Raw genomic sequence first — 19,907 nt, forward strand, 5'->3', positions numbered from 1 at the left:
CACAATGAGGTAGAGAGATTTTAAACCAGAGAAGATCAAAGAGAGGAGATTCCAAATTGTCAAGTCTCTGACAGAGAATATCTGAACGGACATATGCACAAGTACCACTTTTGAGGCGAAAGGAATCATACAACGAATAATTTGGGAATCTGAGATGAGCAGTAGCTGAATCAACCGATAACTGAGATTCTGTCAGAAAACGTAAATGAGGTTTGGCAGACTGCAAGTGGAAATGGACCTCGTTGAGATTAGAATTGAGACCATGTATATTTGTGAAATGAATTAGGAAGTGCTTGGGAGGTTTAGATCTTTTCGCAGATAATCTTGCTCTATTAGTTTGAGAATTCATGGTGTATTGTATAGTAAGAAAAAAAGTGGGTGGACATGCTGTATGAAGTAATGAAATTTTGGATATGGCGTACACATGGTAAGAATATACCCAGACCCTTGACTGTTACACATGGAAGACTGCTGTACAAATTGGAGCAGTATGGCATAAAGGGCAAGTTACCGCAATGCAGCGGTTCCCAACCTTTATTAACTCTCAAACCCCCTTTCAACATAACATTTTTAAAGTGAATCACTAAGCCTATATTCTCTGAAATTGTATACTTCTGGATTTTTATTACAAAATATTTCCAGTACTATGTTTTTATAAGCGATATAGCATAATAATAATTTTTATTATTAAGTATCATTTATATTTTGTAAAGCAGTTATTAATTAGTCCAAACTAAATTTTGAACAGGCTAAGAGTAGAAAACTTGCTTTTTGTCCAATGGTAGCAGACAATTATGGTCTATTGCTAAAACTATTGGCTGCAATTTTTGCCCATCTTTGTTCTCACTTCTGTCAAAACCAGATGGTTCTGTTGCCACATCAGCCAAAGATAAAGCTGACCTGCTGGTATCCTATTTTTCTTCCAACTCATGCACTGATGATAGTAAATCACCTCAAACACCCCATTCAATATCTCTTGTGGTCTTAAGTCAAAAGGATGTCAGAAGGATTTTGATGAATCTGATGCTAAGAAAGCTCCAGGTCCTGATAGTATTTCACCACTTGTTCTCAAAACCTGAGCTCCTGAACTTAATTATGTTCTTTGTCACTTTTTTACTTCCTTATTCCAAAGATGTTTTGCCTTCTGCTTGGAAATTTGTTCATATCCAGCCAGGTCGTAAAAAGGGTGACAAATCCCTCCCAATTATTGCCCCATTGCAATTACTTCTACTTTTTCTAAAATAATGGAGAAATCAATTAACTGCCAACTCTTAAACTATCTAGAAACATTCCGTTTGATCAACAATCAATAGTATGGATTAAGTCAGAGTAGATACACTGGTGATATTCTGGCTTATGTTACCTATTTATAAGTAAATTAATAAGAGGAGTATACCTCAATATAGTACGTGGAACACTTCCGTATGATACCCTCCAGAAATTAAAACGGAAAAAACGAAAAAATCGACAACTTACCTGTCCATTAAAGTAAAATATAAATAATTAAATAATCAATTAAAATTGATTAAAATTGATTAACGAAAATAATGAATATTTTCGTTAGATTCTTTTAATTGCGTTAATTTGAATTTTAATTGTTTTGAATTGATTTTGAATTGTGTTAAATTGATTATTTAATTATTTATATTTTACTTTAATTATTTATATTTTACTTTAATGGACAGGTAAGTTGTCGATTTTTTCGTTTTTTCCGTTTTAATTTCTGGAGGGTATCATACGGAAGTGTTCCACGTACTATATTGAGGTATACTCCTCTTATTAATTTACTTATATTATTATCAACGTAGAACATATTGAGTATTACAGCTCTGATTCATACTATCTAGTTACCTATTTATGGACAAATTCAATGGAAAAGTTGGGTGAAACACAAGCAGTCAAACTTGGAGATGTCAAGTTTCTCTTGACATCTCCAAGGCTTTCGTTTGTGTTTGGCAAAAAGGTCTTTAAAGAAGCTTCCATCCTATGGTTTGCCAGCTGTTTTTTGTAATTAACTATCCAATTTTATCTCTGACCGCTCACTGGTTAATGGTAGCTGGCTCTCTGTCTTCTAACTTCTCCACTAATGTTGGTGTTCCCTAAGATTCAGTTCTTTCTCCCACTCTTTCCCTCTTGTATATTAATGACCTTCTTCCATTGACCAGAAATTCTATCCATAGTTTTGCTGACGATAGCACATTGCATTCCACCTTCCAGTTTGAGAAAACTTGCTCTGCTCAAATAGCCCCAACTTCTCGAATATCCACTACCATTTCCTTAAATGCTGATCTCCTGGTAATTCTCCAATGAGGCAAAGATAACTTAATTTCAATCCTTCTTTAACTCCTTTCAAGTCCTGTCTTATATCTCGCAAAAAGGATTCTTCTGTTCCTATGTTTATCTTCAATGATGCTCCGATTTCTAGGCAAAACCTTGAGGATTACCCTTCTAATCTCTCCGCATAAAGCACATTACAAAAATTGTTTCCTCTGCATCTAAAAAACTTGGTTTTCTCTTTTTCTCTTGGCTTTACTTTTCTTCCAAACTGTTGTTTACTCTGTAGAAATTGCAAATCTGGTCTACCACAGAATATTGCTCCCACATCTGGGGCGGTGCCCCCCAAAACCTCTCTCAGGCTTCTAGATTCCATTCAAAAGAGGGCAGTTAGGTTAATTAATGTCTCATCTCTAACAAAAAAAAAAAAAAAAAAAATTATAATATTAGGGTCACCCGTAACTGATTATATCTACCCACATACTTATGTTGTCTGAAACTGACTAACACAGCCACAGAGTGAAAAAAGCTCATTAAAATTCCTTGTGTCATTGACGGGATTCGAACCCAGGCCTTTTCCACCCGGTGTGGAGAGGATGGTGATGATACCACTGTGCTACCGCACAACAGTCTCATTTCTAACTGAGTCTCTCCACTATCTGTCTCATAGACCTTTCTATAGATACTTCCACAGGCACTGTTCTTCTGAATTGTCTTCTATAATTCCCGCTCTCTCTCTCTCTCTCTCTCTCTCTCTCTCTCTCTCTCTTTCAAAGCAATCTGAACACGTGACGCAACCAGTCAACATACTTTTACTGTCCAAGTTCAAACTCAAAACCAACTTTTCTACTTCCTCATTTATTCATTCAATTTCTGTTTTCTGGAACAACCTTCCTTCTTGTGTAAGTTCAAGTCTAATGTCGTCAACAAGTATCTTTTTTCAACCTTCAACCCATGCACAGTACTAAGTAGTATAGGTTCTAAAAAAAAGTACCTGTACATAACAATGGTCCTTGAGAATAAAAAAAAATTTAGTATTGAAAACATATTTATTTAACATGATATACTGTAAGATAGTGAACTAATTATAAGGAATTATGGGAGATGTGGTTTCTTCTTTGGCAATTCTTTACTTTTTATTTAATTTGATTTTACTTGTATGTTATAATTGTATGCAGATCTTATGCAGTATTTTAATAAATCTAGATATAACAGTTTTTTAACAGTTGATTTATTAATCGGTAGATTAGGTCGAAACCAAAACCAAGTCATAAAATCTCTAAGCTCGGGATATGGGATTATATCTAAATCCCCGGTTATGATTAGGATCTACGTATCTAAGAAATGAAGGCTTGTGGCAAACACAAATATCCTGTCCAATGTTAATATTGTGAAGGCTTGTAGCTATTGTTGTTGTTGTTGTTGTTTGGTTTTTAGGAGCATTAGCAACTAAGGCCATATTGCTCCAGGATATGCGGTGGTCATTCCTTAACCTTTCCGCATCCTCCGTATTTGGTGCTTGTAGCTATTATTTTATAGTTACATGCTTTAAGACCAAATGGTTTAGCATATCTAAATCTGATATTAATATGTAAGTTATTAATAGGTAGCAAATCGCTACGTAAGTTAATAGTTCTATGTATATCCAAATTATCCATCATTTTATTTTGAAAATATAAGACAAGGATAGAGTTTTCTGGTTGCTTGTTAATATGCAAAATATTAATTCTGAATTTAACAATGTTTAGTATAATGTGCATAAGGTGACAAGATCCAAAGACATAATTATTAGCTTTCCTGCTTAGGGCTTTGAGTGCACCGAAGAGTGTATTATGTATTTTACCAAAGTTTATAGGATCAGTGTCCCAAATTTTAAATAAATCTGTGAAATCCCCTAGCTGTTCTCGGTTGCTCTTAAATGTTTTAGATTTACTATATTTTCTTTTGCATTTAGATATATGTAGTTCAGCAATTTGAAACATATTATAAACACAAATATCTTTCAAATTATTAGTCATGTATTTTTGATTAAATCTGTTATTCAGTCCGTATGGATATAGTGTTTTATATTGTAACATGCTAATTTCTTCTTGCAGTAATCTTTCATTTGTGTTAATAATTACATTAAGTATTGAAATGAAAATATTACCAAAAGTATGCTTTTGGAAATGTCTAAATTCAATATCATGTTCAAGATTACCTGTTTTCTTACTAGACTTGTTATTGTAAGTATTAATGTCTAAATGATGTAAATTCATTCTGATATGTAAATTGTTACTGGTTTGACCAATATATTTACCACTGCAAGTATGACAAGTGATTATATATATAACATTATTCATTTTGCAAAATATCTGTGCATTTATATTAATTGTAGCATGATTTGGAGGCATATAAGGACAAGTAAGACATAATTTGTTATTACGGTGTTGAAATTTAAGAAATGGTTCTCGAATATTAGAGTCAGAAGCATTATATGCTAGATTGCTCTGTGAAGTGTGTGTTATTTATGTATATGTCAGTATATTAACATAGTTAGGAGCACTATCCAGAGCAGAAATAGTCTCCTCGGTCAAATTTAGTCTGCTCTGCTGATGTAGCATGTTTTTATAAGAGTTTCTAAGTTGCATATTTATTAAGAACAAAGTTAATGTCAATTGTTAATATATAAACAACCCAAGTGCATATTCATAAAATCCATGAAGGTATAAATTAAGAAATAAGAGTATGTTATAGAATAAGTTATCTTTGGTAGTGCATACTGAACCTGAGCAAAGCTTATGTATATATTTATATGAGTAATATGGAAAGAAAGTTAATAAATTGTAACAAACTGTAACTAATACTTATGGGGCAATGCACTTACTAGAGAAATTATTCATTATGACCATAATGTGTATAAAATATGTTGTATAATATTGAAGATAATTCAAGCAGGCAATACCAAGATGGATTTAAAGAAATGCAAGGGATATAAATATATATTAAAAAATATATATATATAAATATATATATACATAAAACTTATCGTTGTCTACCCATAATCTAGGTGACTTCAACTGGGCCAACCACCCAGACTGATGGCAAAATACGACAAGTTCTCTGTTTCTGTAATGATCAATATCTGCTAAGATATATAAATTCAAAGATTAAGTGAATCTAAACCAATTAAAGGTAGTTAAAAATTTTTTAGAATCAAAAGAAAGATAGTATAAATGTAAGCATAATATAACATCGTTGACCCGACATAAAATTTTTTAATAATTACGTATATGACGGAACTTCGTTATACTTACAAGTGAATGGTACTCTTATGGGAAGTCCAGCATCCTGCATAATTGCAAACCCTCTATCTATAATCTACAGAACATTCCAAGATAACCTACTTATGTTCGGATACATAGAGGATCTTTAATCGTCCGTGTGTTTAATTGTCCACATTTTGTTCAGGATTACAACAGATTATATCCAGAAGAACTTGTATTGGAAAAAACTAATAGTTCTGATACTATAGCAAATTATCTGGATCTTCGTATAGAAATATTCCATAATAATATAGATGTAAACATATATAATAAAAGAGACGCATTTAATTTCAATGTAGTCGGCCTTACAAACTGGAGATCTAATATATTGAAATCAGGGCATGCTAATATTATCTCAATGCCTGAGGATTGCTTCTATTTGCAATAAAAACACAACCTGTGCAGCAAACATAATAGCATTGTACAATAAGTTGATAAATAATAATTTCCCTATTGCTTACCTGAAATACCACTTCAGAAAGGCGATAAATATAATTAATTTCAAAAATTTATTTTCTGAACCCACTGCTTCAATATAATTACCATAATTACAGATTTAGAGCCATGTATATTATGTACATAGGATACGCTTTGCTTTCTTGGTGTCTTAAGGCTTAGAAAACTTGTACCCCTCGTCCTGCAAAATATAGTGTATCATTTATTTAATTTTATGTTATCTTATCTTATCTTATTTTATAATCACACTGTATATACTTAAGTTCACGCTAAGGTGACATGCAAATTCAGCTCAGGATCCTACTATAGAAATGGGTTTGCGATCTCGGGCATACCCAAGTTACAACTTATATCTTGTATTGTCTTTAAGCTGTCCTACACTTTTTGTTCTTATTTTTCCGAAATTATTAGGGTAATCCGAGGATGTAGAAGAAACTACTTATTTGTACTACTATATTTTCGCCTTCATGGAGTTCAGGTTCTATTATTCCTACTCTATTAGTTTTTATTCTTCTTACTATCTGCATGTTTCTTTTTGCGTTAACTTAATTTTAATATATTTTTACCATATCCATCACATAGGGGTTACCACATATATACTCACTAGAGGGATTATTATTTCATGACGACTATTGTTGTTACTACATTATGTCCCGGTTACGGTAGATATGCCTTATACTATACATTTATTCTTATTTTAATTATTAAATTACATTCTCTGTCGGGTCAACCATGTTATTAACATCATTGGTCAACATTAAAAATTTTCATGTTGGGTCAACGATGTTATATTATGCTTACATTTATACTATCTTTCTTTTGATTCTAAAAATTTTTAACTACCTTTAATTGGTTTAGATTCAAATTACTTAATCTTTGAATTTATATATCTTAGCAGATATTGATCATTACAGAAAAAGAGAACTCCTTGTTGTTTTTTGCCATCAGTCTGGGTGGTTTGGCCCCAGTTGAAGTCACCTAGATTGTGGGTAGACAATGAGAAGTTTTATGTATATATATATATATATATTTTTAAAATATATTTATATCCCTTGCGTTTCTTTAAATCCATCTTGGTATTGTCTGCTTGAATTATCTTCAATATTATACAACATATTTTATACACATTATGGTTGTAATGCATAATTGCTCTAGCAAGTGTAATGGCCCATAAGTATTAGTTACAGTTTGTTACAATTTATTAACTTTTTTAAAGACGTTTAAACGTTTAAAGAACGTTAATAAATCATTACTCTTCTATATAATCTGGTTAAGATTACTTTTGTCAGTAGTGTGGCTTTTCATTGGAGTGCTCGTATCTGTTCTATTTTTTTAATTTTCACTGCATCAGGACCACCGCTATTTAAGTCCTCTGCATTGGCGGTTCGATCTGTGGATCGGGTGGTGGACTGATCTTTCAGTTGACACATCTTTGCGGCGATTTGTTTAGTGATCGAAACGCAGCAATTCTCTGACCATTATTGGCATTGTGGTCCTTTGTTGAGCTGGGGCGTAATGGTCACTATTTCTGGTTTATTTTTGTTTTATTTTATTTTATTGTAGTGGCTTACATCTCTGTTAGTGATATTTCATAAAAATTTGGACCTGGTGCCTGTCAGAGGGGGCGCCGTTAATTTTTCTATTTAATTGGCTTTCGAAATTTAATCAATTATTTTATTATCCTTATATTTAGATGTTCTAAATTATCTTAGAGAGTTTCTGCTGCAATATTTTTACTCTTGTTACCCTTCTCTTCGCTCCCTGTTGGTTTATCGTCAAGTTTAATTTTGGTTATTTTCACTCTTGTCTTGCCATACTGCTGGTATTATTTTTATTTTTAATTCCTATTCTAATTTATTTCTATGGTTATATTTCAAGCATCGTGTAGAGGAATATGGTTTTTGCTGCCTCTGACGTTTGCTGTACCTTTTTATTTTTATTTTATTTTATGAAAGATTCAGTTTCCAACTATTTTCAATGTTATTCAAATATATGTATAATTATATATAGTGCTTTTTTTTGTAAAAAAATAGGTGCCGGTACTCATTCTTTGCTATCAGGAAAAATTGAAAATTAATAGGATATGAAAAGTACTCTGAAATTTTTTTTCCCCTGATATTGTTACTTTAGTAGTAATTTTTTTTTAGAATAAGAGCAACAAATTAAGTGTATTAACATACAATTTATTAAGCATAAATTTATTATTCAAGTATATAAAAAATTAGTAAAATAAGTAAAAAATAATAACATAAGTAAAAATAATTTCATAATAAAGTTTTTGTAGAATATTTAAAATTTTTATTAAATTCTCATCTGACACCCTATGCCAGGGTTCGGCAACCTTTTTTGAGTGAAGAGCCATTTTTGATCTAATTAAAAAAAAAAAAAAAAAAGAGAGAACCAAAAACTGAGAGTAGTCCAAATGCAAATATTTTCAAATTTATATATGGGTCCGGCAAGCTACTCCGAGTACCAAACACAATTTGGTCTTGCCTTTTCAACTCATCTATTGCCATCCATTTATGTAGAATTGCAAGGGCAGCCTTTTGCCTCTCCAAATCCTCAATTTCAGTTTTAAGGCATTTTAGTCTTGCACTCCATGTCCTTGATTTTTAAGTCCTCTTAACTCCATTTCAAATTGTGCTTCATGTGAGCTGTAAAGAACTGCAGTTATATGTTAAAAGAGCTACATGTAGCTCGCGAGCTGCAGTTTGCCAACCCCTGTCCTGTGCCGACTTCTTTTCTTCCTCTTTGTGTGTCGTAGCTGAAAGGCGTTTCTGAAGCAGCCACAAATCGAAGCGTGTCAGAGGTGGGCCTACAATTTTAAGAAATAGTAGTGAAGAAACTGTTTTTGTCATCAACGAAGCACTGGTTGAGCTGGCGATCAGATTCATTTCTGAAAATCCGCATTCACATTCACTCGATGAAGTTGGTATCATACTCAGAGTGTTCATCAAATTCTTCAATTCTTTCGAAACCTTCTTATCGATTAGGTATCTACGAATTGCATCTCTTTCATTTAACTGTAACCTAATTGACAATTTTCTAACTTCACTTTCACCAAATGCCAACAATTCATGTTTAGAAGGATTAATACCATTGTTGTCCTCGATTTCCTTCGCTCGTCATTGGTATTGTCACTAGTTTTTACATTTGAATTTTTTTTCTTTTTTTTGAAACTGTCCAAAATGTCGATGTCATCCGGATATTCAGGTACTGTGGCCATGTAAACAGAGCCAGGGAAATTTTACGGAAAAATGTAGATAACGCACTTCCGTGAAACAACAGATGGTTATTTGTCGGGGTAAAAGAAAATCACTTTTCTAATTCTCGAACGGGGGCGCTTACCGTTGATTCACAAAGGTGTCCAACCTACGGCCCGCGAGGAAAGTGAACTAAAACAGCATTTTAAATTTTGTTAATTATCAAAAAAATTTTCTCATTAAATGTTTTGTTCAGTAAATGTAACTGTGTATTGTACTTAATAAAATTTTCGAATATTTCAATTTTATTTTACATGCAACAAGATGTGGAAAATGTAACACACTAAAGAAATCTAACTTAATTTTTTGAATATGTCCCCTGTACAGGAAAAGGTTGGACACCACTGCAGTAGAATGTGGGCCAGAGCCCATTGGGAATACATGATCTGCTCACTATCGACTAGTGCGACTCCTCTGTACATGGGACAGGTGGTCAGATAGGTTTTAGCAGGTACCACTAAGTTGTAGAGTGCGTTAGCTCTCTTAATTCGCACAGCAGCTGTTCACATTTCTTGCCTGAAGGCCAGAAATGTGAACAGTACATACTGAGTTAATTCTCTCTTAATTCGTTTGCTATATGAAAATTTTCTTCACTCAATGGAAACTATTTTAAATGTAACTTCCAAGGGGAATTCAAAATAATTCGCTACAAAAGGACTTCGTTAAACAGAGGCCCGACTGAGTAATTTAGAATTATAAAAATGGTTATACAGTTTTATATAGAAAATATCTTAAAAATAGACAGTAAAAAATGCAAATTTAGTTAAATCATTTTAAGCTTATTTGAATAGTAGGTAAACGTGAAAAAAAAAATTACGGAATATTACAAATTTCAAAGTGCATTGCATCCAAATGTCAACCGTCACTGTTAATAAAGGTGCCGGTACGCCGTACCATTCCAAAAAAAGCAATGATTATATATATATATATATATATATATATATATATATATATATATATATATATATAGAGAGAGAGAGAGAGAGAGAGCGAGCGAGCGATAAATTCACTTTATTGCTTCAAAAACAAAAACACTAAACCACAGTTAATTCCTTGGTGATACTACTCATAGTTCACAAATTCTAGTTTTTTCAATATTAGACAGGCAACGTAGAACTAATAATTCAATGTGTAATACAATAAATGCTAGATTTTATGGACTCTGATTTAACAGACAAAAAGAAGTGACTGACAGCAGAGTGTATTCTGAGTGTGCCAATGAAATAGTGGGAACTCAAGAGTCATGAGAAAAAAATGTTCGTCTCTTCATAGGATTCTTACTTAATGTATTATCAGAAACACAAGAAAACTGGTGAGAAGAAATCATGTGTATCTGAGCGTTGTGCAAAAATTACAGCTGTTAAAGCCATAATCTTCACAATCACCTGGCCTGTAGATTACTCCCACTCTTATTATACTTTGCTTCCAACCATCTCACACCATACAGATTCTATACTAGAATGCAAAGTGTCTAAATCTGGGAAAGCTTTTGTTGCACTCAGGCTGCTTCTGATAAGAAGCATGACTCCATCACCCCCCCCCCTCTATCTGCCCTATCCTTCCTAAATACATTGTACATATCGTACTGAACTGGGTTGTCACTATTGCAACAACAGGGCACTACCCGCCCACCGAAGCGGGGCCAAAAAAGCCTTGAAATGGTGCCGTCTGGGTGGTAGTATCCACCGGAAATAGGAAATGAAACTCATCATTCTCTATTTCAGGGTGGCACCATGCTTCTGTAAGCCCTATTATATCAGCATTACTTATCCTAACCAGCATTTTGAGTTCACTCATTTCATTTACGACACTTCTGACATTACTTTATAAACAATTAAGACTTAGAGTTCTTGTATAGTTAACTACCCTGATACACTTTTTGAAGTTATTTAAGCTTGCTTCTCTGGCATTAGCTATTCACTCATTTGAAACGTTTCTGCCCTCAGAACATCTTGCTAATATGATCTGTTGTGGTAACAGACGCATTACTTTTGACCTGTTGTTTTTGATGACTTTCAAGCATGGTTTTTTTTTTTTAGTGCTAAAATGATGCCCAGTTGAATACAAGCATGTTTCAATGCAAAACAGTGGCTTCATAATTTGTATAGGGAAATTTTTTCCATTTTTGGAGTATTTTTATTCATTTTGGTAAAGAAGCAGGATACTAAAAGGGCCTCTGCAGAAGAGTGGTCAGGAGTGGGAGTGCAATAGCACATAACCCCAGAGGCTCACATCTGGTGAGTATGGGCTTGGCACACCCAGGGTCCTGAGCTGGATATCATTATTCTTCTCCTTCTTGGTGATTCCCTTCTACTTCTGACTCTTGTTTTCTCTTTCTCTCTCTCTCTCGGGGCAATTCAGAAATTTTTTTTTTTTTTTTTCTTTGGCTGGTACAGCATAAGCCTCAGGCTTCCTTGCACCGTATGGCTAATAATAATAATAATAATAATACTCTTTAAGTACACCGGGGTTCAAGCTCCTGACCACTAAATATGGTTGATCTGCCAATCCACACTGGACCAGAGTGGGAGATTATGGTCCATTTCCCTCATCATAAATCATTGGGAAGGTTTCCATTTGCATTTTTGGAGTAGTTTTGTTCATTTTGGTAAAGAAGCTGGATATTATTTCAATATAAATATCAAAATAGTTTCGGAAAATGTGACTCTGCCTCATGTTTTTTCTGCCTACAGTCTGAGGTCATTACCGACCCTCCAGTGACCGAACTTCAGTTTACCAATCACTCTATAAATGAATAAGTTTATCCACAAGTTGACCTAAAGCTACTAATATCATTTTTAATTAAATAACACTAGCAAGAAAGCAAATTGGTTATTCATTAAAACTCAAAAGCACTATTGTAACTGGATTTGGAGACATTTACTCCATCATCAAACAACCGTTAGTCTCAATTTGTGACCTTGTGTTGCTAATTGAGACTGCATCATGTCCTGTTCCAGAAAATCAGCAAACATTATACAAATAACACATTTAATTAGGACATGATTTGTAGGAGAACTATCCCCTTCAGTTCTCCCTCCAAGCCACAACACTCCTGCTACTTTGAGCTCATTGCTGTGCTGCTCAGTCTGGGGCATGATTTCCATATTCAACTTAATTTGACAACAGTACCTAATGCAATACTGTTATGCTTGTAGAATTTTAAATTAGTTATAGCCTTACTAAAAGTAAAATTTATTAGCTAAAAAGGGGGGGGAACGCCCAGCCTATGTGATTAGAACCTTCAAGTTATTTATTACTAGGGTTTGGATTTTCATGTATTATCATATTCATTTTTCGTTTACATAAAGGCATGAAACTTAGTGTGTCCATGTTACATGGTCTGAGGATTGTAAAGAAGCACGTTTATAATTTCATATTTCATCATATTTTACACATTAGGTCATAATTTAAAAAAAATATGAAATATCATATTTAATTGCATATTTTATACTTGTTGACATAAAACTTTCATATTTCGTCTTACGATAATCGACAAAATTATTTATCAAATTGATTTAAAATATATTTCTAAAAACCATAGGAATTTACATTTAATAATTTCAGATTCCAGTGGGTGGGAACGATAGGCTAAATCTGAAAATTATTTTGATTGGCTCTTTAGTCACTCACAAAGACACCGTAGTGTAATTTTAGCTATAATTTAAAACTTTACAGTAGTTTCGCCTTATACTGAGTTCAATGAATTATTCGTTCAACTTATTTTACACAGTAGAAACTTCTGTTGGCAAAATGAAGCCAAAATTGAGCTTTTTAGAAATTTCTTTTGTAGAAGAGTCTAAAGACAAAATAACATATTGCAACAAGTGCAATAAAGTGGTCTGGAAATTAATTAATATATATAATATCGGTGTAGATACACCATAGATATACTCTTAAAGAACAACTACGATAGTAGCGTGAAAGGCATAATTTCGTCTGTATCTCATATTGTGCTCTTCCTTCACGAGTTGCCCATGTATTGCACTACCTCGAATAAGTAATGCTTCATTAATAGAGAAGACTATTGTTACTTATTCTCAGTGAGTAGCATCACCCAGACGGCACCGTTTCAAAGCTAGTTGGCTTTTCATTGGTGGATGGTGGTAAGACAGGTAACAACAGTCTTCTCTATTAGTGAAGCGTTACTTATTCGAGGTAGTGCAATACACGGGCAACTCATTTTGAAGGAAGTGCACAATATGAGATACAGATGAAATGATGCCTTTCACATTACTATCGTAATTGTTCTTTAAGAGTTATGTATGGTGTATCTACACCAATATTATATACAATCTTAAACTCTTAAATATTATGCCTTGTTGCATTTAGTTTATTTAAGTAAATTAATTACCTGACAATAGATCTATCATAATTTTTATTTTTGGATATTTCGATATATGGACATTCCAAATTTAATGCTCATGCATATTTAGTTTTTTCACATAAATTGGAAAATAATAATTTTTATAAATAATCTTAAATAAATATATAAATACATTTTTAATGTTCCATGCACGAAAGTATCCAAATTACAACAGCATAATGTTACTGCTTTGCATGAAGTGAACGTAAGGAGAAGGAGAATTTCAGGGCTGCTTGCTGTAGAAAACCAAAAAACACCAGATCCAGCTGCTTGCTGCAGAAAACCAAAAAACACCAGATCCAGCTGCTTGCTGCAGAAAACCAAAAAACACCAGATCCATTCTTTGCCAATTTATGCCAAGCAATGGTTGCCGCAAACATTCCTTGGAACAAAGTGAATGATCCGGTCTTCAAAAGCTTCTTAGAAAAACACTGCTCCCGAAAAATTCCTGATGAATCAACGTTATGGAAAAATTACCTCGAGGACTGCTATAAATCATTATGCTCTCATTGATTTTATTAAATAATTTATTATTTAATAAAATCAATGAGATATTGGAAGCAGCTGTGTGTGAGGTTCAGTTGATGAAACCATGGATTGTGAAGTATAGCTAATTTTATTGTTGGAAAGCTTGATTCAGATGAACCACCTAAATCGTAACTCCTTACATCAAAGGGTCTGGATAAAACTAATCATGCAACTGTTGCTAGATTCACATTTCGCAGTGATGCATCTGTATCATGGCAGCCAGTGCCATATTGCCATTTTTGAATAAAGTCCCTCTGTACCGTTTTATTTCCGTTGTTGCATTGATGTTGTTTCCTTCATCATTTCTGTACCTCACAAGGTTCCTTTGGTATGCTTTTTGCATATGCAAAATTTCCCAAGTTTTAGAGGATATGGCCATTGAAGGACTTCATCTAGTCCCGATGTCATTAAGGAGTTTAATTTTGCCCTGATCACATCTTGTGATGTTGAGAGGTCCTTCTCTGCTTACAAGCGAATATTAGCAGATAATAGAAGGAGATTAACTCCAAAACATTTGGAGTGGATACGTGTATCGTAATGCGATGGAAAGTACTTAGCAATTTAAGTGTTAGTAGCCTAGTACCTTAGCCTATACATTTTGGTTTTTGTATGTTTAAAAAAAAATATTTTAATGTTTATATTTCAAAAAAAAAAAAACAAAAGAACTTGCAAATTGTGATATTTTCATTATATTACTTGTTAGAAATTTGTATAACAAGTCGTATTACTTTAAAAGAATTAAAAAAAAGTAAATATTATCATTTATACGGAATGTAAAGGTAAATTATTTAGTCATATTTGGTTAAATTTAATGACATATTTTCCTCATGTTTTGACATTTTTAAGGTCATAAAAATCCGAACCCTATTTATTACAATAAAAACCTTACAATTCCACTACCATGCACTACACTACTAGTTATGTGTTTCCAATACCTGATTTCTGGAATCAATGTCTAGTCATTTCACATGATATTTCACATTTGCATCACATGAAAATAAAACACACACACACACACACACACACACACACAATATGCAAATGCATAGCATATTCTAGCAATTACTAATGCTAATTAGTACAAATTAAATTTCTTGCTTTAATAACTGCACTACTGATGGTAGTGCAGTTATTAAAGCGCAATGCTAACTAGGAAGACTACTGACTGTGACACTTTTTTTTTCCACTGCCTGTGATCCATATGAAAGTCATGTTTTCTGTGGCATGCTTTTGACACTTAAAAAATAAAATTAAATGCCCTTAACTAATGCAAGAGTTAAGGAAACACACCATATGCTATGTACAACATACTGTGAGAGCAGCAAATGCAATTTACACAATGAAATAACAGTAAAGGAAACACTAATTCTACATCATCATCAGCAAAAGCGTGGGGCTTCCCTGCATTATATAGCTAATACTAACACTAATATTAATCACCATATGTAATATGCATACATCATGAAATCAGTGAACTCTCAGTAAATTCACAAATATTTCAATATTCTTTCAAGAATATCACTCATAAAAATTCATTTACTCAGGAAAAGCAAGAAAGAAGAACCCTACATACCTATGATTGCCTTTTTCCTTTCAGTTTCTGCATCTTTTTCTACAACTCTCTGTTTCTGTTCTGAAATCAATAGTTTAGTTTTCTCTGCTTCCCTATAGGTGATGTAAAAATTCACACACATTATCTAAGTATTAAGAGAGGAAATAATATTTCTAATTTAAAATGAAATTGGTAATGTATATTTTATGAAAAAAAAAAATTGAAGGTAATGAAGATATATAACAAACTCCTCTTATAATGCTCCTGCTTACAGTGCTCTCCCACTATTAATACTCATTCTTCTGCTCCCATGGCCAATCCTATTAAGTTGCATGCATTTTTTAATGTTTACAATGTTTCCATTTAGAATGTTTTCCTGCTTATATTGATTTTTAGAGGTAACAAGAAGGAATAATGCAGGTACAGGCTTGCTTCCTTCTTTCCTCTTGAATTTTGGTATTGGGAAAGAGATGATAGAGACTGAATCATTTATTTCATATTTATCTCAAAGCTTTGAAGGAAGAAAAGCCCTCTATAACTTAGTGACTAGTCATTTATCACTAAATTTGCATGCTCACAGGGAAAGGTCTACATCAAGAATCTGGACATTGTTCATTTACTTTCTTTGCTGGTACAGCATTCAACATCTTCTGTGTTTATTAATAAATTTCATTAGAGTGTCAAATAATGCAAGGAAGAAAGCTTATACAACTACCCACCTCTCTCTCTCTCTCTCTCTCTCTCTCTCTCTCTCTCTCTCTCTCTCTCTCTCTCTCTCTCTCTCTCTCTCTCTCTCTATTCCACCAGATGGAAGTTTGTTTCAATGATCAAGTAATGACTGGCTGAAAGTAAATTTTTGCATGTCTATTCTAAAACCATCTTTTCTTCAATTTAAATTTATATTCCTTATGTTGTCATCTGAGAAAGAATAAAAATGCCATTGGCATTTAGTTTACTCAATTCATTTAAAGGCTTAAACACTTCAGGTGCTTCAATTTGTAGAATTGAAGTGTTTCATAGTAAGAATATCCTTTTATGTCCCTAACTAATCTTGTTTGCATTTCTCTACACCCATTCCAAAAGATTGACGTCCTTCCTGAAATGAGAATTCCAGACTTGTATGCACTAGTCAAGATGTGTTTCGTCAAGAATGCAATAGGTGCATTATTGCTTTAGCTGCTGATGCACCAACAAATCACACAAATAAGAAATAACTACTCAAGATGTGGCCCAGACATTGCTTATACAACTGGATAAGTTGTATAAGCAATGTCTGGATTCCTGTCCCTGCTAGCAGAATTATTGTATTTTATTTGCAGAACCCCCATAATCTGTCCTAGTAGTCTGTCAGCACTGATCAGAGAATTTCTTGTTGCACTGTACAATTACCTCTAGATCTTTTTCATTCTCCAATACCTTGAATGGAGTACCACACAATTAGTATGTTATTCTGAATTACTCTACACAAATGCAGTGCCTTGCATTTATCAATGTTAAACCTCAATTTCCAGCCCACATGCCAAATTTCTCTAGGACTTGTTAAAGTAATACAGGTCGACCATCACTAATCGGGCTACCAGTAATCCAGTTCCACTGCTAATTTGGATAAAATAAATACCCTTTATTTAGCAGACAAAAGAATCGTAAAAATATCCATTTCTGCATGCGACGTAATTTCCGCGAATGTAATTTGAAATTTCCCGGGTCGGTGACCGACCTGCCACTACTGTTTTGGTGGTGTTGGTTGCAGCATCAGCTGTTGGCACAAACTAGTAAATGCTGGCAAGTCATGTCTGGATAAGTTGTATAAGCAATGCCAAATTTCTCTAGGACTTGTTAAAGTAATACAGGTCAACCATCACTAATCGGGCTACCAGTAATCCAGTTCCACCGCTAATTCGGATAAAATAAATACCCTTTATTTGGCAGACAAAAGAATCATAAAAATATCCATTTCTGCATGCAACGTAATTTCCGCGAATGCAATTTGAAATTTCCCGGGTCGGTGACCGACCTGCCACTACTGTTTTGGTGGTGTTGGTTGCAGCATCAGCTGTTGGCACAAACTAGTAAATGCTGGCAAGCCATGTCTACTTGTTTTTCTGCATTTATTATTGTAACCTGCTCATTTAGCCCCAGCCATGGTTCCAATGCATAAAAGAAGTGCCTCTTGTGGTGTAAAGTGCAAACAACATACATTGTCCATAACAGATAAAGCTGAATTTCTGAAAAAACTCGACAGCAGTGTGTCTGTGAGAAGTTTAACTCTGCTTAGTTATAAATTCCAGCAATTTCTCTCAGTTCCTCTATTTTAGTAATTTTCTTTTAGCCATTCCTTTTTAGATTTTTTTTTTACAACACTCTTGTACAAACTTGCGGAAAAACACAACACAATATGATGGATAATACAGTGAGCTAACAAACTTGTTTTCACAAAATCTCTAACAATACTGACAAACTTATTGCGACATTTTTGAGTTTATTTTATCACAATTAGTTTTATTTATTTTATTTTATTTATTATTATTTTTTTTTATGTAAACCCCAAACACGAGAGGTATTGGAACCTATAGTACTTAGTACCGTGCTTGAGTACTAAGTACTATAGTTTATTTTATACGTGATTAGTTTATTTTATACGTGATTAGTTTATTGCAGCGCTCACCGCACATGCAATAAACTATTCACAAATGACCTTCATATGTATGCAGTAATAGCGTCACATGTATGTGGCTGACGGCTTCTCAAGAAATAAAGTAACCTACTGGGCCACATTGGCCACATATATGCGACATAAAAAATAAAAACCTCTTTTTTTTTTTTTGATATTTTAAGCGAAAAAACTACAACACTTACATTACAATATTTATTTTAGAATTACTAATCAAATTATTTGCTAAATATTTTTTGGTCCCTGGGGAATTTTTTTCTTAAACTACCTTGGCAGTCAACGTATTAAAGGTAGGATGAGGTGGTTAGCTGTTGGGTAAACTGTATGTGCTAAAATAACCACTGGACAGCAGTGTGTCTGTGAGAAGTTTAACTCTGCTTAGTTATAAATTCCAGCAATTTCTCTCAGTTCCTCTATTTTAGTAATTTTCTTTTAGCCATTCCTTTTTAGATTTTTTTTTTTTACAACACTCTTGTACAAACTTGCGGAAAAGTTTGTACTGGTGATCCGGCAAACTCACTAATCCCACACCCCACAGGTCCCAACGCTGCCGGATTAGTGACGGTCAACCTGTACACCATGATTGCTGTCATTAAAGAAACCCTACAAACCTTTGTATCACAGCAAAAGTAGACATTAAATGTGATATGCCTTCATCAATAACATTAATAAATTGCTGAAAAGAATACAGGGCATAACAATGAATCCTGTGGGACTCCACTAATAACACTGGTTCATGAAGAACACTGGCCATTAATACCCACTCTAACTCCTACCACTGAACCAATTCCTTTATCCATAGCAGTACCTTGCCCATAATGCCTATTATAATTTATAAAGCAGTTTTTCAGGTTAAAACAGTATCAAAAGCCTTACTGAAATAGGATGTTAAAATTATTTAGTGCATCCAATTCCTCTGTGACTATGTCATACCAGTGAATCAGACTGGTCAGACAAGATCACCCCTTAACAAATGTGCTGCAATTGCTATATAATTGAATTCCTTTCAAGATGATCCTGCTTTAATTCTTTAAACCATGACTATTATTTTCCCAACAACAAAAGTCAAGATTAGAGGTCTATAATTACAGCCACTCCCCGACTTATGCAAGGGTTGCGTTCTGGGAAACATTACGTAAGTCGAAATTTCCTTAAATACTTATACAGCACTCGCAACTATGCATGCTGAATTTGATCGAAGCAAAAAAGAAGTGTTCAACAAATATGTAAATAGAATTATATATTAAGTTTTTTTATCTCATGCACAGGAAAAATTACAAAAGTGTGCGATCGGGCAACTGTAATTGCATGGGTGTGCAGGGATGGAGCATTGTACAGAGCATATTCAGCATTTCATTTAAAAGAGATGAATTACAATATAAACACAATGAATGCTGTACGTACTTTTTTTTAAGGCACTTGGTTTATGGACTGGTGCCTCTGTAGCCAGGTGGGCAGGAGCAGCAGTGCATAGCACATGCTTCTTGATTAG

The 19,907-nt window shown here is 33.6% G+C and overlaps 1 protein-coding gene across 1 annotated transcript in view; it reads right to left on the reverse strand.

Moving 5' to 3' along the window:
* Nucleotides 1-19,907, reverse strand: part of LOC150081851 (erlin-2-B-like) — a 269,808-nt gene that overhangs the window by 93,809 nt on the left and 156,092 nt on the right. Inside the window, exon 9 of the mRNA XM_090379753.1 lies at nt 15,766-15,857. Coding sequence (XP_090235879.1) covers nt 15,766-15,857 — 92 coding nt within the window. The remainder of the gene's footprint in view (nt 1-15,765; nt 15,858-19,907) is intronic.

The sequence above is a fragment of the Mastigoproctus giganteus genome, chromosome 8 (genome assembly GCF_048544385.1).
Source record: "Mastigoproctus giganteus isolate SK-2022 chromosome 8, ASM4854438v1, whole genome shotgun sequence".
Classification (NCBI taxonomy): Eukaryota; Metazoa; Arthropoda; class Arachnida; order Uropygi; family Thelyphonidae; genus Mastigoproctus; species Mastigoproctus giganteus.